This window comes from Grampus griseus (genome assembly GCF_964374135.1).
Source record: "Grampus griseus genome assembly, chromosome: 6".
In the NCBI taxonomy this organism is placed as follows: Eukaryota; Metazoa; Chordata; class Mammalia; order Artiodactyla; family Delphinidae; genus Grampus; species Grampus griseus.
This window is the reverse complement of record NC_139000.1, coordinates 9,841,365-9,868,794: the sequence shown is the minus strand read 5'-3', so window position 1 is coordinate 9,868,794 and position 27,430 is coordinate 9,841,365. Positions and strand designations below refer to the sequence as shown.

General features: G+C 38.0%; 1 protein-coding gene across 4 annotated transcripts in view; it reads right to left on the bottom strand.

Annotated features, from left to right (window-relative positions):
- The window catches only part of MAPKAP1 (MAPK associated protein 1), a 231,184-nt gene that overhangs the window by 100,434 nt on the left and 103,320 nt on the right, over positions 1-27,430 (bottom strand). For all 4 annotated transcript variants that reach the window (XM_082656563.1, XM_082656562.1, XM_082656565.1 and 1 more), the window contains one exon: positions 8,796-8,972. In XM_082656563.1, coding sequence (XP_082512689.1) covers positions 8,796-8,972 — 177 coding nt within the window. The remainder of the gene's footprint in view (positions 1-8,795; positions 8,973-27,430) is intronic.

The following is a 27,430-nucleotide window of genomic DNA, read 5'->3' as shown; positions in this document are numbered from 1 at the left end:
GTTTCTGTTCAAATATGTCCTGCTGAAATGGGGTCCCAGGCGGGGTTCCACAACTGTCAGGTCAGTGAACTGCATAACATCTGAGAATGTATTCACCACACAGTGCAGACAGGATCTGGAAATCAAAAGCTTCGTTCTATCGCACCCTTCTGAGAAGCATCACGGTTTTTTCAACAGCAAGACTGACGCTGTATTAATAAACATTACAAGTCACTAGCCTGACAGGTACATAGCAGCAGCTGACAGACTCCAACACAAGCTGAGGGGAGAACAGAGGAAAGCAAAATGAGACATAGTAACTAAACATGGCCAAAGGGGGTGGATCATGAAACAAATCACATTAACATCAGAAATGTGAGTCCCAAACTTTTAAGATATATAGCAACCAAAGCAACAACCTGGTATAATTTTTGGATACCAAAGTAAGTTGATGGCTATCTAAAATATGTGCTTTTATTGTAGGAACAAAGTTATCCTGGCACAATCTCAACAGACAGACATTCCAGTGAGCAAAACATACATATTTAGCTTGTCTGACCTTTAAATTCTTAGAAGTATGTAATTAATGCTTTCCATCTTTATTACTTACTCCAATATTTCTGTCACTTTAAATAGACACAGAGAAAAATCTTTTCTTTTCTCTAGACAGTAGCTGTTGCCAAAAAGGAAATCAAGTCACATTTACAAATACAAAATTAAACAGGCTGCATATGTTACACTTCCATACACGAGGACAATCTAGACAATGAAAATGTTTGCTAATACAACAGAATGAAAAGAAACAACACACAGTCGGTCCTCTATGACTCAAGCAACCAATAAATAACTAGGATAATTTATAGCCATGTTGTCAGGCCTGGTTACAAAGAGCACAGGCATCTTATTTTATTACTTGCCCTATTTTAGCTCTGCCCCTTACCAAACTGTATGACCTTGGGTAAATAACTACCTGTCTCTGATCCTTAGCTTATATATTATAAAGATACGTTGCTTATAAGGAATAAATGAGATAATGGCTACTAGGGGCACCAAACTGAGTGTGCAAAAACGCTCATTTCTTCCCCTCACCCCCACTACCTCCTCTCAAGACCATTAAGGCAATATCACATTAAGAGTATGTGAGTTTTCAAACTAATGATATCTTTTCATAACGGTCTGGTCACTTAGGGTGTACTGTGGAGATCTCATCAAGAATGTATACTAAAACCACTGAGACTCTTTTCTGAAAGGCCCTCATACAGGAAAGAGCAACGAATCTAGGGCATGCCTCCTAAAAAAGCAGCTAACCTTTCCCTTTATGCAGAGCCAAGAGAAGCCACGGCAGTCTCTGGGAGCTCTCTGGGCCACACTGACTGAGGCAGCCCAGCTTCTGGTACAAGATCCTCCAACGTCTACCCCGTGGTCCATCTCCCAAATAGCAAAATCCTAACTGGATTCTATTTGCTCTGCAGCTCTTGGTTAAAATGACTCCTTTCCCACATCCACCTGACATATTAAACATTTTAAGTAAAACACATATATAGGAGAGCAATTTAATTAACTGACTTCTGATCTAGGAAGAGTCTGTCCGTTTTATTGTTTTTGACTTTTCTTCCCTTAAAGCCCTTCTTCCCCACCCCAGAGTAGGATCCCAGTGTGAAACATTAATGTCAACACATGTAACGCAATGACACCACCCCAGCTGCTTTTGTCACTGCCATTTTTAAAGTCAACTCAGTTTCATAAATTCTGATTGAATTAGCCCAGGCTGGGGGATAGGAAGAGATGGACAATGCAAGTTCCTCTCCTGTCCACTGCAAGATCTCATTTTCATTTTCCCTTGTCCTACTGTCTAAAGGCCTTGGCGTGGTCATTGTTGGCAAGGAGCACTTCTTCAGATGCTGAAAACCAGCTGAGATCCAGCTCTTAACTAGTATTAGGGGCCACCCTAATACCTCTGTCCCCTACTTCTCCCCTCCCACACTGCTGACAGCCAAACAACTTCAACGCTTCGGCTCAGAGTAGCTACTAGCAGTCAGCAAGTTAGGGACTCCTGTTTATACACACATTTGCTCTATCCAAAATCAATCAAGAACAATGGATACCTTAGAAGTCCGCTTGCTGATCTGCTAAAGGAGGCCACGTCCACTAACAGGCTCCTAATTTGCACTTTGTTAGAGTAATCCATTCTCCTTCCCCTAACGACAACTCTATTTCCAGGGGTTTCCTGGGGCCCAAGGGCCTGGGAGGGCAAAACCAGCCTAGCCCCAACTCAGTAAGAATATCAAAAGGTATCCAGCCCCACACTCTTTTCCACAAAACACTTTTCCAATTAGGGATTCATTTAAGTTAACCAGCTCCTGTTTTTAAATGTAAATCATTATACAATGTAATAAGTCATTATCTCTGCATGATGCAACAAAGAGAAATTTGAAATTTTCTTTTATATGAAAAAACAGATTTTCTAATTTTTCTATTCTGTTTTCCATAAGATCTTACGGAAAAACCCTAACGAACTTTTGAGCCAACCCAATCTAATGGACATGTATTAATTGTGCAATAAAAAATAACCCAAAGAAAAGTTAAACCCCATATACAACTTAGTGTAAATTATTCAGGCTGATAAATCTCTGATAAAAATAACAAATAGCAACTACATAACACTTCCTACACACTAGGGTCTGAACTAATTTTCTCATAGCAGCATTTCCTACCTGAGGTTCATGGACCCCCTAGGGTCAAAAGATGCATTCACAGGCTCTCTTGAGTTTCAGAATTTAAAAATTTTGCTTTTAGTCCAATGAAAATCATGTACATATGATTTGCACTGAAAAGCAAAATTTTATACAGATATATAAATAGATGTATATAGTGACTTATATAAGCAATAGATAGATAGATATGGATATAGACCATTCCCAGTCTTCCATGTTCCTCATTCTCCATCCAGCTGGGGGAGCCCTGAGTCACTGCTTGGAGGAGAAATACCCAGGAGAGCCACCTGACCTTCATTAGACAGATGTGAACAAGAAATAAACATATAATAAAGCCAGGGTCAACCAATCTAGCCCATGTCCATTCATTTACGTATTTTCTATGGCTACTTTCGCAATATGATGGCGGAGTTGACCCACAGAGACTGTATGGCCTGCAAGCCTAAAATATTAACTATCTTGTCCTTTATAGAAAAAGTTTGCCAACATGTGGGATAAGCTGGTGAGATTTGGGGGGTTGAGTATCCTAGCAGCTGGTTATTTAACATCAGTAATTGACTTAGAAAGGCCAAACGGCATCAGTGCAAGCTATATGCCAAAACAGTTTGTTGAAAAAGGAAAAGTGACAGGAGAAGTGTAAAAAAGACTCTTTACGGAACAGACTTGCTGATCTCTGAAGAATTCATCCCCTGCAGTATGCAAGTCACACTGTGCACAGGACAAATGAGGCAGAGAGCCCATCTATGAACAGAACCAATTGACAACAGCAGAAAGTAAGGTGACCCATCATCCTGGTTCACCCGGGACTGAGTGGGGTGCTCTTGGACTTAGGACTTTCTATTTTAAAAGTCAGTTCCCTGGTGGGGAAGGGATTCCGGGCTTAGTGGTTAGGATTCCGGGCTTTCACTACTGTGGCCCGGGTTTAATACCTGGCTGGGGAACTAAGACCCTGCAAGCTACACAGCGTGGCCAAAAAACTAAAAAAAATAAAAAAGGGAAAATCCTGGGTAGGACTGGCATAAACTGGTCATCCTAGCAGAAATGTTCTTTATTTTTCCAATTAAAAAAAATTTAAAATTTGGGGGGGGGTGCACTATAAATCAATTGGCCCATTAAAATAATGGACTAGTACCTAAAGATACATTCATTGTTTAAAAGGACAAATAATATGATAGTCTGATGTTTCATATGAAAATCAGAAGATTCAAGTTGACAAGTAAAACAATTAACATCCATTAAACTCCACATCAATGATTTAATTTCAGCAAAATATCATCTGTTGCATTAAAGTTGTTAATTTTTATTTTATTAATGTTATAGTTTTATTTGCATTTAATTTGTAATTTTTTTGGATTGCATAAAGACATGGAATTTATAGCTAGAATTTTACATTTGTATGTGTTTAAGTAACATTATAATAAAACAAATTTGGGCAAACACTGAAGTTCCAGGAGAATTAATTTTCCTTTAAAAGAGGTCTGTACATTCCTTACATTTAAGAACATTCCTCACAACAAATCCATGAGGTAGTAATTACCATCCTCATTTTACAGATGAAGAAACTGAGACCACAGTCATGGAGCAAGTCACTAGTAAAGCTGAAACTTGAACCCAGGTTAGCCTAAGTTCAAAGGCTGTGCTGCCTCATTTGGAGTAGGGAAAGATGGTATATTGGAGACTCCTGGTTGAACGGTATGAGGGCCTCTGAAAAACAGAAGGCAACCTGGGGCTTCATGGTTATTCAAAAGGCAGAAACAGGGCTGTAGGAGAGGTTAAGTGGGCTCAGAAAGCAAGGTGGGACAGAAAGCTTGCCCAAGGGCCTCCTTCTCCCCGAGCAGCCCGCAGATACCTGAAGATTCATTCGTTCATTCCTTCTCTAGGAAGCCCTGTGCTAGGCGCAGGGATGGGTTAGGCAGTAATGCAAATGGTTCAGGCGGTAATGTGAGCGATGGGCAGCGGCAGATGAAGCTTCGCTCACTCACTCACCTGCTGCTCACCTCCTGCTGTGCAACCTGGTTCCTAACAGGCCGCCGACAGGTACCAGTCCGCAGCCCGGGGGTTGGGGACCCCTGTCTTAAAGGATGTCTGCCACAGAGGATGTCTGCAGATCTCCAATGTCCACCCCTGTCCGTGTTCAGCAAAAGTTATTCCAATTCAGCCTTTACTCAATCCCTCTATTTACTCCATTACCACCATAGTAATGGAGCTATGCTGGGTGCTGTGGGGTACTAATGATCCAGTTCTTGCCCTCAGAGGATTTTTATTAATAATAACAACAATTGCAGCAAACACTTATTCAGATAATGCTTATTTAGGCTAGGCACTGTTCTAAGTGCTTTGCACATATTAACGCATCCAATCCTCACAACAGCTCTATGAGAGACGTATTATTACTACCCTCATTTAACTGAGCTGTAGAAAAGTCAAGTAATTCATCTGAGATTTCACACACACTAGTAAGGGCAAGGTCAGAATCGGTACCCAAGAAGTCTGGCTCCAGGGGTCACCATGCTCTTGAACTTTGGCCTTAAGACGGTGGGATTCACTTGAATGACTAGACCAATACTTGATTCCCCTACCCACATCCCAACCATCAGCAGGGTGTTGGAAAAAAAATGGACTTTGAAGTTAGGCATGGGGTCAAGTCCAGGCCTGAGAGCAGTACTTCCCAGCCTCAGTTTTCATGTCTCTAAAATGGTCATAATAAAAACTGGGCTATTTTCAGATTAAATGAAATAACATATACATAGTTGGCCCTTAGTAAATACTAATTCACTTTCCATTGTCAAACCTAGCTCCTTCTTCCTGGTTCAGTGCAGTGTCTATGCAGCCACTTCCTGCCCATTCTGCACTGGGAGAGAGATGCAAAGAGGAAAGGGAGGGAATGAAGAGAAGGAGCAATGGTTTCACTTCTTTTGCTGGCACTTCACTCTCTGAAACTTTGGATATGTCCCTGGAGACTCCTAAAGGTCTGCTCTGTCCTGCATTTGCAGGAGACATTTTTCTAACTTGGAATTTAGACCAGAAAGGTGAATGGGAGGTTGTTGAACAAAAAAAACATACACAGGGCAAACGGTCAGTAATTTGTACTATTTCATCAGACAACTGAGAAAAAGAAGAAAGAGAAAATGTATTGACATTTGTTCTAAATGCTCACATATAAAGATTTTGCTTGACCTTGTGTTTTCAGAAACACTCCAGACATGTTGAATAAACTCCTGGACTTCAGAATAAAAACCGGACTGACTGTGGTGTGTGTGTTTGGGAGTGAGAGTGCAGGGATGGGAGTAATTCAGGAAAAAAAAAGTATCAGGTTTAAAGCAGTTGTTTTCCCATTCTTTCTTCCCATTCTCTGGAAGGTAGGGTTCACAGTGAGACACTGTGTAGCCTTAGATGCTTCTCCTAGGAAGGTATGCGCAAACCACCCCCAACCTCATTCTACTGAAAATCACTGATTTTAAAGCTCTTGTTTGAAAAAGGACTTTCAGATCAAAAGACTGCTATGATCATATGTTAATATTTATGTAGTAAAAATTATGTGCTAATGAGAACAATTCTTCTAGTGATTTATTAATAAACAATAGAATTTCAAGCAGAAAGTACTGACATTTCATTATATACATCTTTTTTTCTTTTTTTTTTTTTCCACAGTACGCGGGCCTCCCACTGCTGTGGCCCCTCCTGTTGCGGAGCACAGACTCCGGATGCGCAGGCCCAGCGGCCATGGCTCACCGGCCCAGCCGCTCCACGGCATGTGGGATCCTCCCGGACCGGGCCACGAACCCGTGTCCCCTGCGTCGGCAGGCAGACTCTCAACCACTGCGCCACCAGGGAAGTCCCTATATACATCTTTTAAAGTAAAAAGAAAAAACTTCTAATGACACCTTGTAATGGTAAGACCGAAAAGATGGTTTTATGAATTTTATTTGTAGCACTGTAATAGATACCTCTTCAGAAGGCTATATATGTCAATACAAAGCGAGAATCTGAAGATGTTTCTACCCTGATCGATAATCCTATTCACAGGGAATTATCCTAAGGAAGTTATTCAACAGAAATAAAAGGGATATAGATAAGGACTATCATTATAGAATCACTTGTTAAAACCAAAACAAGGAAAGAATCTCAACACCCTTGACAGGCATCCATATCACCCCAAACATTTTTCTGTTGTATTGCTCATCACAGTTGAATGATCTGTTCGACAACTCTCCCCCCACTAGACAGTAAGCTCCATGAAAACAGGGGCTGTCTCTGTCTAGATTTTTTTGAAAATTTCAAGTACCACTTTATTAAATGAGTTATTTTATATAATATGAACATCAATATAATTACAATTGTAAAAATTTTTTATAACAAGGATGAACTGATTTTCAGATTTCCAAATCAGAGTCAACTGTACATTTACGCAGAACTGTCTTTGCGTGAAGTCCAGAAAGGAACAGCATAAACATGAGGGTTTCTGTAGCCCCTTTATTTTTGCTGATCAACAGTTTGTTAGAAAAGCAGCTGCAGGTTTTTACCTAAGGTCTGAGACGTTACATAATAAATGCAGATTGTAGGAATTAAGAACAGATATCAAAATACTTGTAATATAATGTTAAGTAAAAATAACACAATATGTACGCTAGAACTGAAACTGTAATATATATACATGTGGAAATGATTATACAGAAATGAAAATAATTATACTGGGATGGAGGAATCATTGGAAAACTTTTAAATTACTTTAATATTCTTTAAAGTTGTTGTTTTAGTGCCTCTGAAATGTAAAAAGAAGGAAAATATGTGATGTTATATACACCAAACATGATTTCAGGGTAGGGATGAAATGACAGTAATAAAGCTTGAGGAGCCACCCCCGGCTCACTCTCAGGCACACAGATTTCTTTCTTTGGTCAAGGGTAGAAACACCCAAAATACTCATATATCATAGGTAACATAATCCTATTTTTAGTAAAAACCTGAAACAAAGGCAATATGTTTTTAAAAGATGGGGGAAAGTCCTCTAAAGCAATCGCTCTTCTGGACAGTGAATTTGCTGGTTACTAACAGCAGGGGGTGCCAAAGGGATCGCTATTGCTCCCAGGAGATGGCCAGGAGTGGGACTGTCACCGCCTCTGTTAGAAGACCTTAAGCTGAGAAAACGCTGCAGGTTTTCCCCTAACAACCAGGACATATGTGTAAGACTCAGGTGCTCTACAGATGTGAATGGACAAAAACTACATTTTTATTTTAACTAACTTCTAACTGATATTTAGCATCTCCTTGAATTATGAATGCAGTCAACAAACCACAGTCATATGAGCAGTACTGGTGACTCTGTCATGAACAGAAACCACAGATACCATCATAGCACATTACAATTGTTGCAGATTTCTCAAATATCATTTACACTTACCACTACTTTGAAACAAGAGACGTCAGGAGTTACTGTTAGACCTGCCTCTGGATCTTGTCATTTAATGTATTAATAAAGCCAGTACATATTACTATATCACAAATTTGTTTAATAATTTGATAGCTATTTAAATATAATGGAATTCTTTCGTACTCCTGTGAATTTTACTCTCTGCATTTACAAACACTTTTCTGAGAAGGGCTTCTGTAGGCTTTACCTGACTACCAAAGGCACAGGGAAGATTAAGAACCTCTGCTCAGTCTAACGGAAGGCAACTAAGAGAAATCAAATTTGACTTGAACAAAGTTGGAGAGAAAAAGAAGCATTTTAAGTCACAAAAGAGAAGTGGCTACAATGCACATTTTCAGTTTGGATTCCTTAATGAGAAAGAGGGAAACCCCAAATTTGTCCTTCATAGGCCCCAAAGTACCCCAGTATTTCCAGAGGTCTGGTTCCTAGACATGACATTCAAGATATACCTAATACAATTTGCTACTGCAAAGCAGTCTGCATTTAATCCAGGTGCAGAGGCACAGAATACAATGCAAATGTTGTCCCCAACATCTCTCTGAAAGTAATCACTACATGTTGACTCTCCAGATACCAAATATCATTCATTTGATGAACAAAGCCAAAATCAAATCCAAAGTACTAGAAGGTAGAGGTGAGATACTGAGATAAATAACAGAGTCAATACTTACATTCGAACAAAGAGCGACTCTTTGGATGTCAGACCAGGAGATGAATACTTTTCAACCAAGGCCAAAGTACTGAAGCCAAACTTATGAATGGGCTCGTTGGAATCCAGTGGGGGGAAATCTGTGTCAACCTCCCCATCATCCTCGGCAATATGCAGGCAGTAGGCACTGACATTATCACTGTAAGAAAAACCAAAAAGGTAAGTGAACACCAAGGTGAGGGAGGGATGCAGAGACCAGAAGCTATGGTGTACAGCAAACTGGGACACTACTGTTTTTTACCCCAAAGCCTGGTGATACAGTTAGATCTCCCAAACCCTACTTCATTTGATAAAGAGAAAACACATGGCACCGCAAAGGGGGAGAAAAACAATGTGAAAGGAGAACATTTATACTGCTCTATTCTTTCAACAAATATTTACTGAGCACCTGTTAATAGATAAGACCCAGAACGTAACTCCTTTGATCAAAGATGAGATTGAGTATCAGCCCTCAAAGGAAGCTTAGAGTATAGCAGGGGGAAAAGCTTAGAGTATAGCAGGGGGAAAAAGTAAGCACTACATTAGCTATAATATTTATAAATGTAAATAATATAATAATAATAAAATAAATATCATAAAAGAGAGACAAAACTATAAAGGAGGAAAAAATTATTTGGAGGGAATCAGAGGTCTTTGATTTATGTTCAGGATTAAGAAAATATCTATGCTCTAGATCAGAAGAACTCAAGGTAACCAAGACAATCTTTACAGTTCTCCTTTCTCTGAAGAATATCAGGTTCACTTGGCAGGATCTGATGCCAAACACCAAGGACACTTAACAGAGTAAAAGCAAATGATGCAATTCATCCTGACGCAGATACCTAGCCTTCTCAAGTACTTCTGGACTTGTCTCACTTCCCCAGAACGTCCAGTCAGTACTCCCAGATTCCAGCTTTGCCCAATTTAGAATTAACACTCCTTCTCCTTTGGGGGAAATAAAAAGTCAATTTGCTGAAAAAGGGTGGGAAACTAAACTAACATAAAGAAAATTTAAAACTGAAATCAACTTAAACACTTTAAAATACCCTGCACCAAAGTTGAATTGTGAAAATGCAAATCTGCTAGCATTCAGAAGCATGAACCTAATAGTTCACAAGGAGGTAGGATTCTAAATTCTGTGGCTTAAATCTGGAGTTTTAATTATATGATTGATGCTTAAATTAATTAATTGCAAAGTGTATGCTAATTGTTTAATTGGTTGCTTGATCTATATAGATCATTTTTTGAATTAAATGAGTTGATTTACAAAGTTTATTGATTGGATGTGACAATGAATTATTTCACTGACTACCTGATTTGCAATTTTCCCAATTAATTCACAAATCTTTAGCTGCAACTCTGCTTATTGAGAGAGAGCCTACTTCAGGTGATCTATACTCAGTCTGTCATGACTAAGAGATATTTATTATATAAAATAGGTAATAAGGACAGATTTAAATTAATGGGACCTGTAAATTTACTAAATGGATGGATAACAAGAAAGTAATCTGTCTATGTTTGTCACTATAAATTTCATGTATTTGCAATGCTGTTAAGAAACTTAAAATTCATCTCTGAATGGTGTGGGAAACTTACCAATCTTTGCAAAAGGTTACCAACTTCAACACAAAACACTTGTAGAAGGAGAATAAAGCCCTTTAGATGAGGAAAATATCATGGTGTAGTAGCTAAGGGCTTTGTGTCCAAAGGGACTTGAGTTCAACCTAAGCCCCATTGCTCATGGACTACATGATTTCAGAGAATACGCTTCGTTCCCTTCAGATTCCAATTCTACAGAAAGGGTACAGTCACCTAGAGGGGGTTTTGAAGTTTTGATGAGATAATATATGTAGTGCCTAGCATATAACAGAGGTAAAAAAATAAATGGTAGTAACTATAATAAAGTCAGATGGAAAATAACATGTATAGTTAGGTCAACCCTTAAAGACAAATTGTGGATGCATATTAGAGCAACAAAGCAACAATGAAAGTGAGCAACATGTTCTATGTGCAAACATCTGTAACTGGAGTGAACATGTCCACCGTGCTCCAGCCTCGGGGCCACTGAGCCTCCGGGATTTTATGAGCAGGGCAGACACTGATGAAGCAAGCAATGGACAGCACAGATTATTTACTGCCATGTAAATCATCCTGAGGAATGTCTGTGAATCCCTAGCACCACAGAGGTTTCAAGGGCAAATAATAAGTCTATTGATCAAAGCAGAAAGCCAAACAGTGGCATCAGAAGAATCCTGCTTTGATTGTCACAGGATGCCCCCAAATCTCCTCCAAACAAACTCAGCAAATGTCACAGCCTAAGCTCTGAAAGCCAAAAGACTCAATGTGCCAAGTGCTATTATTCCCCCCAGTTCTTAAATATAAAGTGTGATATCATTTATTCATTCAAAAAACATTTGTAAAGTGCCTACACTGTGCTATAGCCTGTCCTGAGCACTGGGAACACAGCAAGGAAAAGAGTGAATAATCCACTCTATGTTTCTGGGTCCTCAGTAAAGTTTAGCAGTAAACAGTGCTCCACCCCCTATCAACCCTTAATTGAACATCTAAGGGGAAAAAAAAATGACTAAACTTCCATATTCTATACATGGATATTGGTTCCTTTGTGCCTTTACAGGGGAATCATTAATAAAAGAAGCTACTGTGATATTCTGACTTCTAAAACTGCTTCAGGACTTCAAATTAGTACTAGTAAAACAGCCATTAGTATCATTAGCTACACTTATTGAGTACCACGTGCCAGACACTGGGCACAGTGGTTTAGACACATAAGCTCACTGCATCTTCCCATCAGCTCTGTGAGTTCTTTATTATTATTTCTATTTTACAAATTACAAAACTAAGGCTCAATGAAGTTCATCTTACATGCAAGATTAAACAGCATGTAAATTATAGAGCTGAGATTCAAACCCAGGCAGTCAAGAGCCCTCACTCCTGACTACCATCTACTCCTCTGCCTAAGCCATAGTGTATCAAGATTTCCCAAGGCCCTTGGGAACCTACAATCGTATGGAAATGCTACATATGCTAAAAAGGAGAAGGAAACCACGACATATTATTTATAAAAAACCAGAAGCTTAGAGAGATTTATTTCAATCTCCTCACTTTTACAAACGGGGAATAGATACCTAGAAAAGAGGAATAAGGTGCCCATGATCACCTAGTTAAATGGTGGCAAAGCTGGTTTTCAGAGAACTCAGGTTTCCTTACTTCTCTTCCATTACTCTTTGATCAAATCAGAAATTGGTGGCATTTTGAAATGGGGAGAGAAAAAAGGGGCAGCTGTGGTCCCTGACTCAGGACTTTGCCAAATATAGACACCTAGAGCTTCCAAAACAACAAAAACGGGGTGCCTCTTCATGACAGTTTGTTGGAAGGAAGACGGGCTTTGCAGTGAGATCTGGTTTTAATGCCAACACAACCACGAACCAGCTATGCAACCAAATCTGTCTGAGCTCCATTTTCTTACTCATGAAAGGCTTTCCTTGATTTCTTTAGGAGAATCATTTGGATCTCTAGGAGAATCCAAGTGATTCTCCTCTGTGTTCTTACAGAACTTGGCCGATAGTTCTGCATATAACTTGCCACACTGCTCTTTTTCTTATTTATGCATCTATGTTCTCCTCAAGAGCAGGGATTCTCCTACTATCTCTGCATCCTCACTGAAGAGTAAAACGGCTGGCATTTAGAACAAATATCTGTTGAATGAATGAACATATGAATGTGTAGACTGAATCACTCTACCCGTGAAAAAAACATAGAGGGTATTAATGATGTGTGTGTTAACGAGAAGAGGAGAAGTAATAAGCTTTTCTTTTTCTTTTTCTGGCTTGTCACATTGATATCTGTTAGCCAAATGGGGCTTTCAAGGCAGTGCACATGTATCAGAGATAGCAATTCAAGACAAGGGAAGAAGGCCCAGGAAGGGGTGAAAATGAAAGAGGTATTCTTACAGTTCACCAATATATGAGTACTGGCATCTCAGTTTTTTATGGAGAAAACAATAAGAAATTATTACAACTATATAAAAATGTTCAATTACATACATATAAAAAGACTAGAAGAAAAGGGACCAAAAAGTTCATAAAGATTATATTTACATTAAAGCAATGAGCACTTTTTTCTTTCTAAATTTCTATACTTTCCAGATGTCCCATAATATGTATGTATAACTTTCATTTTCCTTTCTTTATAAAATATTTAATTAAATTTTTGATAAGTGTAATATTAATACATTCTTACTGTAGACAATTTAGAAATATGGAACAGTACAAAGAAGTCTGGGAAATCTCTCACCCCACTACACAGAGAAAATCACTTGTCCTAGAGACTCTGAGCATGGCCTGTCTGATTGGGAAGTGTGCTCATTTTCTCTACTAGGTTCTGGAATTATGGAAGAAATAACCATAACTACTGCATAAGGGTCTTATAAGGATTAAATGACATAATTAACTGCACAGTGCCTGGCATGAAGAAGGTTTCTCATTTTGCCAAAATTTCTTCTACCACTTTTAAGCTTCTGATTACACAGAAGCAGAATTAACTATCTAACAGAAGCATGGTGGATAGCAATGAGACAGAGAAACCTAAAAGTCCTGTTTGTGAGTCACTACCAGAGAGAGAAGAATGATCAAAACGGTAACAAACAAGTACAGGACAACTGGATCCACAAGAAGAGGCTTAATTTTAGAGTGGGGTTGGCATGGAAGGAGCAGGCCCTTTTAGGTACCATGGAGCTTGTAAGAGGACTGGAAGTTTAAGAAATGAGTGGATGCAAAATGGAGCCTGCTGCCAAAGAGAGATCCTTTTGGGGGAGATATATAGATCTCCAAAGCTTTAATGAGTACAATTAACTGAATTTCCCTTATTCATATATCATCAAATAAAGCTAAATTTCTTCATTAGAAAAATTTATTGCATTGAATTGTTGACCAATATTCATTTTATGTTCAAAGGCCAGTATGGCTTTTATGAAGAGACAGAAGCCTATAGCCCATAAATAGATGGTATTTAATTCATATATGAAAATTCAGGAGCATTCCAGGAAGCATCCCAGATTTCTACCAAATGTGATCTGACATGTTCATTCTTATCTTCAGAAAATACAAAACACACTAAAGTATGAACACAAGACAGATTAATGCTTATTGTTTTTTAAATGAAAAATAAAAGAATGCATGATTCTGAAATGTCCAGAATGCTCATTACATGATCTCTGCTGCTTATTTTGGTGACAAGCAATATTAAGAGTGTGTCAGGCATTAGCAAGAGAAAGATCCTGATGGTTGCAGCTCAGAAGTTCATCTCTTTGAAGTCAGATAAAAGATTTTTAAGACTCCCAAGATTTCCTTTTCTCTAAAACACACCCCCCCATAAATGGAAAGTAGAACTGATAAATAACATCATAACGTTTGTCAAGCCACAGCAACCTCAGACAGGAATAGTTAAATCTAAATTTCCTGGTAAAGTTTTAGGGAGAAAATGTCCACTAATTTTTAGGTAGAAGCAAGACCTTTATATTGTTCTGTCTGAGCTCCTTTTTGGACAGTTTCTATTGCTATGTCTTTAAGTTCCCTGACCACAGCATGCTTCCTCCTGCCACAGCATCACTGCCACACAGTTCCATCTGCCAGGAGCCTTCCCTTGCCAAATGCCCCTGGCATCACTTTCTGAGGGAATTCCTCCCTGGTTCCCAGGTGAGGCTCTCACAAATGGCATTCCTTCCCTGCAGAGCACTTAACTCAGCTTCTAAGCAAACATTATTTGGCTTAATTATTTGCCCATTTCCCTCACTAGGTTGTAGAATTCATGAAAGAGAAACTATGTCTTGTTCCCCTCACCACTGTACACCCAGCAAAATGCCTGGTACGCAGCAAACACTCAATAAATATTTACTGAATGCATGAATGAATACAAATGATAAGTGAAATGAGCCAGTTACAAAGTGCTATTACACTTGATAATTTCTTCTTCCCCACCAAACTGTAAATTTTTTGAGAGCAGCAATTGCATTTCTCTTGTTCTCCATTTTATCCTCGATACCCAGGGCCTGGAACTCCATAAATATTTGCTGAATGAAGAAATGATGAGGGACTTAAGTCTTTGAGATTAAGCAGGATATCAAAAGAAGAGTGAGAAACGCACTTCTAAGGAAACAGCAAAAGCAGACATGGTGCGTGTCAAGAAGCTGCCAGTTAAAGAATGCGATGCGTTAGAATGTACGGGAGCATAGCTGGGGGTCAGATGGGAAGGGCGCCTTAGGCTGTATTATTTAGGTAAACGGTTCTCAATGAAGACTCTAAGGAGTATAAATTAGAAGCAACAACCTAGAAATGGAAGGAGAGTAGACAGTGGCAGGCATGCAGACAGCAAAAAAAAAAAAGGGGGGGTGGGGTGGGGGTGGCGGTGTGGGGAGTATAAAGAATTCAAATTGCTAAGTTGTCAGAAAACGTATAATGTAAAGTCAAAAGTTCCTAGATACTTTCATAAGCCCACAAGGGCATCACTGTATCATAGCATGGTACCATTAATTGACTCATCAAGAAAGGGCTAAATTATGCTACTATTGCTGAACTAATACAAGTATTCATTGCAGTAGTAGCTGCTGGAGTTACAGTATTTAGCAGCAACAGAAACAAACATTTACTGAGCACGTGCCATGTATTTTCTCATTTTATTTTCATAACCACCCTGATAGGAAGTTTCTATCCTCATTTTACACATGAGAAAAATGGAATACATGGGCTGAAGTAATTCATCCAAGATCACCCTAATGGTTAGTGCCAGAATGCAAACCCAGACTATGACTTTGAATCCCACACTCTTAACCACTGTGTTACATACTGATTAAGAAGGCAGAGGAAAATGTTAACACATGTTGGTGAGCTTCTATGAAATATTACAAAAATAAAGAAACCTCGATACTGAATGAGATAAACCTCAACTATCTAGGCGGTCCACCAAGTTTCCCAAGGGCTCTATGAGAATGAAGTGAATCCACTGCATGGCTGTATCATGTGTTGGCATACTCTACAGCTGCACTTTCCAAACATGTGGCTACTGAGTCCTAGTCTGAATTGAGATGTGCTGTAAATAGCAAATAAACACTGGATTTTAATACGTGACCAAAAAAAAAAGAACATTAAAAATCTCAATAATAATTTTTATATCAATTACATGTTGAAGTGATAATATTTAGGATATAATGGGTTAAATATATTATGAAAATTAATTTCACTTGCTTTTTGGAAATGTTTAAATATGTGATTACTAGAAAATTTAAAATTGTAAATGTGGCTTACATTTGTAGCTTGTATTATACATTTTTTCCGGCTTTATTAAAATATAATTCACATATAGCATTGTACAGGTTTAAGGTGTTGATACGATACACTTACGTATTACCAAATGATTACTACCAAGTAGTATTAGCCAATACCTCCATCATGGTGAGAACATTTGGCAACCTAAGCAACTTTTCAAATGTGCTGTACTCTGTTCCCAAGAACTTATAACTGAAAGTTTATAACCTCTGACCAACATCTCCCCATTTCCCCCACACCCTAGGCCCTGGTAACCACCATTCTAATCTCTGTTTCTATGTGTCCACTTTTTTAGATTCCACATATAAGTGATATCATACAGTATTTGTCTTTCCCTGTCTAACTTATCTTACTTAGCATCATGTCCTCAAGGTCCATCTATGTTGTTGAAAATAGCAGGATTTCCTTCTTTCTCATGGCTGAGTAATATTCCATTGTGTGTATATATACACCATTATCATCTTTATCCATTCATCCATATATGAACAGTTAGGTTGTTTCCATATCTTGGCTATCGTGAATAATGCTGCAATGAACGTGGGAGTGCAGGTATCTCTTTGTGATCCTGTTTGCACTTCCTATGGATACATACCCAGAAGTGGGATTGCTGGATCATATGGCAGTTCTATTTTTAATTTACTGAGGAACCTCCATACTGCTTTCCATAGTGCCTGTATCAATTTCCATTCCTACCAACAGTGCACAAGGGTTCCCTTTTCTCCACGTCCTCACCAACACTTGTTATATCTTGTCTTTTTGATGACAGTCATTCTAACAGGTGTGAAATGATTGCATTGCATTTCATTTGGACAGCACTGCTCTATAGCCATAAACTTCCACTCACTGAGCACTGTGATAATCTCCAAAGTATACTACACCAGCTTTGTATAACACAGCAAAATTCTTCAGGTTTTTAGTATCAGTACTTCACCTGTCAGTAGCCTAATGAAGAGCAATAGTAAATAAGAGACCAGTGAAATACGTTGAATGTCTAAGGGACACCTGAAAAGAAGAAGGCAAGGAATGGCTATTCTAGTGTACAATGGAGTCACAACACACGACTGAAATCTCTGCATAAAAATTAGGACTAGTCAGGGCTTCCCTGGTGGCATAGTGGTTAAGAATCCGCCTGCCAAGGCACAGGACAAGGGTTCGAGCCCTAGTCCAGGAAGATCCCACACGCGGCAGAGCAACGAAGGCCGTGCTCCACAACTACTAAGCCCTCGTGCCACAACTACTGAAGCCTGCGCACCTAGAGTCCGCGCTCCGCAACAAGAGAAGCCACCTCAATGAGAAGCCCGCACACCACAATGAAGAGTAGCCCCCGCTCACTGCAACTAGAGAAAGCCCGTGTGCAGCAACAAAGACCCAATGCAGCCAAAAAAAATAATAATAAAATAAATAAAAATTTATTTTAAAAAAATTAAGACTAGTCAAAATTATTCTTAAAAATCCCTTAAAATTATCTATGAAGTAAAATAAATGTGGTTTTCTGTCAAGAACAAGTGCATACCTCCCATCTCAAGTTCTTGACAGGGTAAAACCTCACTGAATTTTATTTTTTTCTCTTTTACAAATGGGTGAGCCTAAAAAGATAGTGTTTCACTCTTGAATCTGGTGGAGAAATATAAATTAAGGAATGTTTTAAAAAATCTTACAGGTCAGAAATAGATGCACACAAATATAGTCAACTGATCTTTGACAAAGGAGCAAAGACAACTCAATGGAGAAAGGATGGTTTTTTCAACTGGATATTAAGAAGAAGAAAAAAAGAAGAAAGAAATCTAGACACAAACCTTACACACTTCACAAAAATCAACTCTAAATGGATCAGAAACCTAAACGTAAAGCACAAAACTATGACACTTCTAGAAAATAACAGGAGAAAAAGTAGGTAACCTTAGGTTTGGTGATGACTTTTTAGCTATAACACCAAAAGCACAATCTATGTAAAAAAATTGGTAAGCTGGAGTTCATTAACATTAAAAACTTCAGCTCTGCCAAAAATGCTGTTAAGAGAATAAAAACATGAGCAGACACCAAAAACAACGGAAACTACGAACGTGTGCAGCCTGCGAAAAAGAGACCCCAAACACAGTAAGTTAAGCAAAATAAGAAGATAGAGAAACACACAGCAGGTGAAGGAGCAAGGTAAAAACCCACCAGAACAAACAAAAGGAAATAGGCAGTCTACCTGAAAAAGAATTCAGAGTAATGATAGTAAAGATGATCCAAAATCTTGGAAACAAAATGGACAAAATACAAGAAACGTTTAACAAGGACCTAGAAGAACTAAAAAGTGAACAAACCATGATGACCAACACAATAAATGAAATTAAAAATTTTCTAGAAGGAATCCATAGCAGAATAACTGAGGCTGAAGAACGGATAAGTGACCTGGAAGATAAAATAGTGGAAATAACTACTGCAGAGCAGAATAAAGAAAAAAGAATGAAAAGATTTGAGGACAGTCTTAGAGACCTCTGGGACAACGTTAAACACACCAACATTCGAATTATAGGGGTCCCAGAGAAGAAGAGAAAAAGAAAGGTTCTGAGAAAATATTTGAAGAGATTATAGTTGAAAACTTCCCTAACATGGGAAAGGAAACAGTCACCCAACTCCAGGAAGGATAGAGAGTCCCATACAGGGTAAACCCTAGGAAAAACATACCAAGACACATATTAATCAAACTACTGAAAATTAAATACAAAGAAAAAATAATAAAAACAGCAAGGGAAAAACAACAAATAACATACAAGGGAATGCCCATAAGGTTAACAGCTGATCTTTCAGCAGAAACTCTGCAAGCCAGAAGGGAGTGGAAGGACACATTTAAAGTGATGAAAGGGAAAAACCTACAACAAAGATTACCCTACCCAGCAAGGATCTCATTCAGATTCAACAAGGAAATTAAAATGTTTACAGACAAGCAAAAGCTAAGAGAATTCAGCACCACCAAACCAGCTTTACAACAAACGCTAAAGGAACTTCTCTAGGCAGTAAACACAAGAGAAGGAAAAGACCTACAATAACAAACCCAAAACAATTAAGAAAATGGTAATAGGAACATACATATCAATAACTACCTTAAATGTAAATGGATTAAATGCTCCAACCAAAAGACACAGACTGGCTGAATGGGTACAAAAACAAGCCCCATATATATGCTGTCTACAAGAGAGCCACTTCAGACCTAGGGACATATACAAGCTGAAAGTGAGGGGATGGAAAAAGATATGCCATGTAAATGGAACTCAAAAAGAAAGCTGGAGTAGCAATTCTCATGTCAGACAAAATAGATTTTAAAATAAAGACTATTACAAGAGACAAAGAAGGACACTACATAATGATCAAGGGATCAATCCAAGAAGAAGATATAACAACTGTAAATATTTATGCACCCAACATAGGAGCACCTCAATACATAAGGCAAATGCTAACAGCCATAAAAGGGGAAACTGACAGTAACACAATCATAGAAGGGGACTTTAACACCCCACTTTCACCAATAGACAGATCATCCAAAATGAAAATAAATAAGGAAACACAAGCTTTAAATGATACATTAAACAAGATGGACTTAATTGATATTTATAGGACATCCCATCCAAAAACAACAGAATACACTTTCTTCTCAAGTGCTCATGGAATGTTCTCCAAGATAGATCATACCTTGGGTCACAAACCAAGCCTTGGTAAATGTAAGAAAACTGAAATCGTATCAAGTATCTTTTCTGACCACAATGCTGTGAGACTAGATACCAATTACAGGAAAAAATCTGTAAAAAATACAAACACATGGAGGCTAAACAATACACTACTTAATAACCAAGAGATCACTGAAGAAATCAAAGAGGAAATCAAAAAATACCTAGAAACAAATGACAATGAAAACATGATGACCCAAAACCTATGGGATGCAGCAAAAGCAGTTCTAAGAGGGAAGTTTATAGCAATACAATCCTACCTAAAGAAATAAGAAACATCTCAAATAAACAACCTAACCTTACACCTAAAGCAATTAGAGAAAGAACAAAAAAAAAACCCCAAAGTTAGCAGAAGGAAAGAAATCATAAAGATCAGATCAGAAATAAATGAAAAAGAAATGAAGGAAACAATAGCAAAGATCAATAAAACTAAAAGCTGGTTCTTTGAGAAGATAAACAAAATTGATAAACTGCTTGCTTGACTCATCAAGAAAAAAAGGGAGAACACTCAAATCAATAGAATTAGAAATGAAAAAGAAGTAGTAACTGACACTGCAGAAATACAAAGGATCATGAGAGATTTACTACAAGCAACTCTATGCCAATAAAATGGACAAATTCTTAGAAAAGCACAACCGTCTGAGACTAAACCAGGAAGAAACAGAAAATATAAGCAGACCAATCACAAGCACTGAAAATTGATACTGTGATTAAAAATCTTCCAACAAACAAAAGCCCAGGACCAGATGGATTCACAGGCGAATTCTATCAAACATTTAGAGAAGAGCTAACATCTATCCTTCTCAAACTCTTTCAGTATATAGCAGAGGGAAGAACACTCCCGAACTCATTCTATGAGGCCACCATCACCCTGATACCAAAACGAGACAGAGATGTCACAAAGAAAGAAAACTACAGGCCAATATCACTGATAAACATAGATGCAAAACTCCTCAACAAAATACTAGCAAACAGAATCCAACATCACATTAAAAGATCATACACCATGAACAAGTGGGGTTTATCCCAGGAATGCAAGGATTCTTCAATATACGTAAATCAATCAATGTGATACACCATACTAACAAACTGAAGTAGGAAAACCATATGATCATCTCAATAGATGCAGAAAAAGCTTTCGACAAAATTCAACACCCATTTATGATAAAAACCCTGCAGAAAGTAGGCACAGAGGGAACTTACCTCAACATAATAAAGGCCATATATGACAGACCCACAGCCAACATCGTTCTCAGTGGTGGAAAACTGAAATCATTTCCACTAAGATCAGGAACAAGACAAGGTTGCGCACTCTCACCACTCTTATTCAACATAGTTTTGGAAGTTTTAGCCACAGCAATCAGAGAAGAAAAAGAAATAAAAGGAATCCAAATCAGAAAAGAAGTAAAGCTGTCACTGTTTGCAGATGACATGATCCTGTACATAGAGAATCCCAAAGATGCTACCAGAAAACTACTAGAGCTAATCAATGAATCTGGTAAAATAGCAGGATACAAAATTAATGCACAGAAATCTCTTGCATTCCTATACATTAAGGACGAAAAATGTGAAAGAGAAATTAAGGAAACAGTCCCATTTACCAATGCAACAAAAAGAATAAAACAGCTAGGAATAAACCTACCTAAGGAGAAAAAAGACCTGTATGCAGAAAACTACAAAACACTGATGAAAGAAATTAAAGATGATACAAACAGATGGAGAGATATACCATGTTCTTGGATTGGAAGAATCAACACTGTGTAAATGACTATACTACCCAAAGCAATCTACAGATTCAGCGCAATCCCTATCAAACTACCAATGGCATTTTTCACAGAACTAGAAGAAAACATTTCACAATTTGTATGGAAACACAAAAGACCCCGAATAACCATAGCAATCTTGAGAAAGAAAAACGGAGCTGGAGGAATCAGGCTCCCTGACTTCAGACTATACTACAACACTACAGTAATGAAGACAGTATGGTATTGGTACAAAAACAGAAATAAATCAATGGAACAGGATAGAAAGCCCATAGATAAACCCACACACATATGGTCACCTTATTTTTGATAAAGGAGGCAAGACTATACAATGGAGAAAAGACAGCCTCTTCAATAAGTGGTGCTGGGAAAACTGGACAGCTACATGTAAAAGAATGAAATTAGATCACTCCCTAACACCACACACAAAAATAAACTCAAAATGGATTAAAGACCTAAATGTAAGGCCAGACACTATAAAACTCTTCGAGGAAAACATTTGGCACAACACTCTATGACATAAATCACAGCAAGATCCTTTTTGACCCACCTCCTAGAGAAATGGAAATAAAAACAAAAATAAACAAATGGGACCTAATGAAACTTCAAAGATTTGCACAGCATAGGAAATCATAAACAAGAGAAAAGACAACCCTCAGAATGGGAGAAAATATTTGCAAATGAAGCAACTGACAAAGGATTAATCTCCAACAGTGACAAGCAGCTCATGCAGCTCAATATCAAAAAAACAAACAACCAAATCCAAAAATGAGCAGAAGATCTAAATAGACATTTCTCCAAAGAAGATATACAGATTGCCAACAAATACATGAAAAAATGCTCAACATCACTAATCATTAGAGAAATGTAAATCAAAACTACAATGAGATATCACCTCACACCAGTCAGAATGGCCACAATGGCCATCATCAAAAAATCTACAAACAGTAAATGCTGGAGCGGGTGTGGAGAAAAGGGAACCCTCTTGAACTGTTGGTGGGAATGTAAATTGATACAGCCACTATGGAGAACAGTATGGAGGTTCCTTAAAAAACTAAAAATAGAACTACCATACGACCCAGCAATCCCACTACTGGGCATATACCCTGAGAAAACCATAATTCAAAAAGAGTCATGTACCACAATGTTCTTTGCAGCACTATTTACAACAGCCAGGACATGGAAGCAACCTAAGTGTCGATCGACAGATGAATGGATAAAGAAGATGTGCCACATATATACAATGGAATATGACTCAGCCATAAAAAGAAATGAAATTGAGTTATTTGTAGTGAGGTGGATGGACCTAGAGTCTGTCATACAGAGTGAAGTAAGTCAGAAAGAGAAAAACAAATACCGTATGCTAACATATATATATGGAATCAAAAAAAAAATGGTTCTAAAGAATCTAAGGGCAGGACAGGAATAAAGATGCAGACGCAGAAAATGGACTTGAGGACACACAGAGGGGAAAGGGTAAGCTGGGACGAAGTTAGAGACTGGCATGGACACATATATACTACCAAATGTAAAACAGATAGCTAGTGGGAAGCAGCTGCATAGCACAGGGAGATCAGCTCGGTGCTTTGTGACCACCTAGAGGGGTGGAATAGGGAGGGTGGGAGGGAGATGCAAGAGGGAGGAGATATGGGGATATATGTATATGTATAGCTGATTCACTTTGTTATAAAGCAGAAACTAACACACCATTGTAAAGCAATTATACTCCAATAAAGATGTTAAAAAAAAAAAAGTAGAAGCAACCAAGCTATCCTTCAGTAGGTGAATGGAAAAACTGTGGTATATCCATAGAATGGAGTATTAGTCACCATATGAAATATGAGCTATCAAGCCAGAAAAAGACATGAAGGAACCTTAAACACATACTGCTAAGTGAAAGAAGCCAGTCTGAAAAGGCTACATATGGAATGATTCCAAGTAGCCTACATTATGGAAAATGCAAAACTACAGAGACAGTAAAAAGATGAGTGGTTGCCAGAGGTGAGAGGAGTGGGATGAATAAATAGAACACAGGGCATTTTTAGGCTGGTGAAACCATTCTGTATGATACAATAATTAGAATTGTACAATACACAAAGTGTACCTAATGTAAACTGCTGACTTTAATCATAATGTATCAGCATATGTTCAACAATTGTAACAAATGTACCACACTAGTGCAAGATGCCACTAATAGGGAAAAATGAGAGGCAGGAAGGAGATAATGTGGGAACTTTATAATTTCTGGGCAATTTTTCTGTAAATCTAAAACTGCCCTAAAAAATAAAGTCTATTAAAGAGATTTAAAGGTAACCAGCTTTAGAACTGTAAAAAAATTCGAAATAGAAAATAAAGAAAACAAAGAAAGCATAAAAAACAAAGCTTAAAACAAGTAGACTGGGCTTCCCTGGTGGCGCAGTGATTGAGAATCTGCCTGCTAATGCAGGGGACACGGGTTCGAGCCCTGGTCTGGGAAGATTCCACATGCCGCGGAGCGACTGGGCCCGTGAGCCACAACTACTGAGCCTGCGCGGCTGGAGCCTGTGCTCTGCAACAAGAGAGGCTGCAACAGTGAGAGGCCTGCGCACCGCGCTGAAGAGTGGCCCCCGCTTGCCACAACCAGAGAAAGCCCTTTCACAGAAACGAAGACCCAACACAGCCAAAATAAATTAATTAATAATTTAAAAAAAAAAACAAGTAGACTAACATGAAACCAACATGTCAGTAGTTATAATAAATGTTAGTAAGATAAACTTCCCTATGAAAAGACAGTGACTTGAATGGGCCAAGAAGGAAAAACCTCACAAAGGTATTCAACATAGCTAAAACAAAATGGCAAAGGTAAAAGGCTGAACAAAGATACACTGGAGAAGTACAAAGAAGAACAGTGGAAAAAATAGCTCATTGTTACTGAAATAAAGAAAAAGGCAGGGCACAATACATAAATAAAACAAATTGGACTGTTTTACATTGAAAAAGGTACATAAAGATATGAAATGCATGAATCTTTTTGTGCACTGATATATGTGTGTGTGTATATATATATATATATATAAATATATATATATATATAAAGTGGAAACCGCTGAAATCTCAGGAGAAAAATCACATACACACACAGGAAACTTAATTCATTTCTCTGAATCATTCATGGACTAAAAATAGTCAAAAACTGTTAAGAACATAATAGTAATTAAAAATGCTGATTTAATAAGTATATATTGAATTCTGTAACCTATAGAGAATAATTTTTCCAGAATCTATAGAATATTTATAAAACATTATTATACAGTAGGCCTCCCAAATATAGATAAATCTCTAAGCATAAATTTTATAGGGCACATTTTCTGGTCAACATTCAGTAAACATAAATCTACGTAACAAAGTCAAAATTTACATATTCAACTACCTAGAGACTGAAATGATTTCATTTAAGCTTCTTCCAAATAGATTTTAGTTTCCTCCAAAATCAGTGCAACAAAATAAGCAGGAAATTATCTTAAATACCACACTTCAATCCTGCTCAAGAATTAACAAGTGTAAGAGTCAAGGAAGCCAAGAATTCCAGCCAATTCTCCTTTCCTTCCCAGAGGCCACAGCCTACTTCCATAGACATTTTTCAAGGCACAGAGACAGGAGAACAACCTTCTCAAATAAATAATTTTCTTGAAAATAAAGGAAAGCTCTCCCATTCATCTAGCAATTTGCCCCACTGTGAATGAAGAGCTCTTCCACAGGGCCAACCCACTGGAAAAGATCAAGTAAGGATCTATTCCAACACTTAAGTACAAACAAGCTAGAAAGAAAATAAACCTGTACTTCACTTCCTGACAGGAAGAGATCCCAGGTATTTACTTTATAGACTGTCTTATATCAAACAGAACTGAGAAATCCACTATCACATAAGAGGTGCAAAAAAATTTCAAAAGACCATGGCTTCTTTGGAGTCAACGTAATTTTGTAATTCAACATATACTTACAGAGCAACTGTTTTAAAATGTCAGCATGCTAGGTACACTCAGGAATATAAATCTTAATAAGATACACTCAACTTCAAAGGTTTACAAACTAGTACAAGAAATAATCTCTATTTGGGGGGTTCAGAATTGGTAATTAAATTGTTTGAATCTTCCTTAGCCTTACTAATCTTTGGTCTGCTTTGTTTATCAGTTTCTGATAGTAGGTATTGAAATTTCCTGTTCTGACTGTGGATCAGTCAAGGATGCTCCTTAAAATTACCTTAAAATATTCTGAGACTATGTTGCTAGATGCATACACAGTCAGAATTATTATATTATCTTGGTGGGCTATTCCTTTTTTCATTATGTAGTTTACCAAAATATCCCTATTGATGTTGTTTTTGCCTTAAATCCTACTGTTTGACTCACTGCCACCCTCCTCCCCAACCCCCTTTTGCCAGGTGGAGCTGAAGACTCTCACCCATGGGAAAGGAGATGGCAGAATGTCTGCTTGACAGCTTTTGGACTGAGAAGGAAATAAGATTCTTTTTTTCTTTTTTCTAATTAAAAAAAGATTTTTTAAAATTTATTTAATTTATTTATTTTTGGCTGTGTTGGGTCTTCCTTGCTGCGCGTGGGCTTTCTCTACTTGTGGCAAGCGGGGGCTACTCTTCGTTGAGGTGTGCGGGCTTCTCATTGCAGTAGCTTCTCTTGTTGCGGAGCATGGGCTCCAGGCATGCGCAGGCTTCAGTATTTGTGGCACATGGGCTCAGTATTCGTGGATTGCGGGCTCTAGAGCGCAGGCTCAGTAGTTGTGGCACATGGGCTTAGCTGCTCCACAGCATGTGGGATCTTCCCAGACCAGGGCTCGAACCTGTGTCCCCTGCATTGGCAGGTGGATTCTTAACCACTGCGCCACCAGGGAAGCCCCAAGGATCTTTTGTAAAACAAAGGTTTTAAATTTTGATGAAGTCCAATTTATCTTTTTTTTTTTCTACTGTGGATCATGCTTTTAGTGTCATGTATAAGAACTCTTCATCTAGCCCTCAGTCCCAAAGATGTTTTCCTTTGTTTTCTTCTAAAAGTTCTATGGTTTTACATTTTACATTTAAGTTGCAATTTCACTTTGAGTTAATTTTATACAAGGCATGTGGTTTAGGTTGTAGTTTATTTTTTTGGCTTATGGATGTCCAACTGCCCAGCATCATTTGTTGAAAAGTCTATCCTTGCACCACTTAATTTGTATGTGCTTTTAATACGAAGACTCATTCTTATCTGCCTTCAATTCCGGGAAATTCTCTGGCATTAGCTCTTCAAATATTGTTTCCCTGCTGTTCCCTCTATTCTTTACTTCACATATGGGAGGCTCTCCATCTTTCCCCCATGTCTCTTAACTTACCTTTCCTTCTTTGTATCTCTTTGTATCTTTGTGTTGCATCCTGAGTTGAATTCATTAGTACTATCTTTCAATTCATTTCCTCTTTAACTGGGCCCAGTCTAAAGCTTATCCAACATACTTTTTTTTTTTTTTAACTTTCATAACTGCATTTTATATTTCCAGAACTTTTAATTGGTTCTTTTCTAAATCCACCTCTTGATTCTCATCTGCTCAGTTTTGTTTCACAATTTCCTAGAAGTTTACCCATGGGTGTTATTCCTTCATCATTTTGATGAATTTAAATATGTTTATTTGAAATTTATTTTCAGATTGCTTTATTATAATTTTGTTGGGTGTGAATTTTTCTCCAGATTATTGTCTTTCTTTCTTAGTACTAGTTATACTGGTTTGCTTTGGAATTTTAATTTGCTAGCTCTTCTTGAATAGGAATGCTTCCTCTCTTTTTCT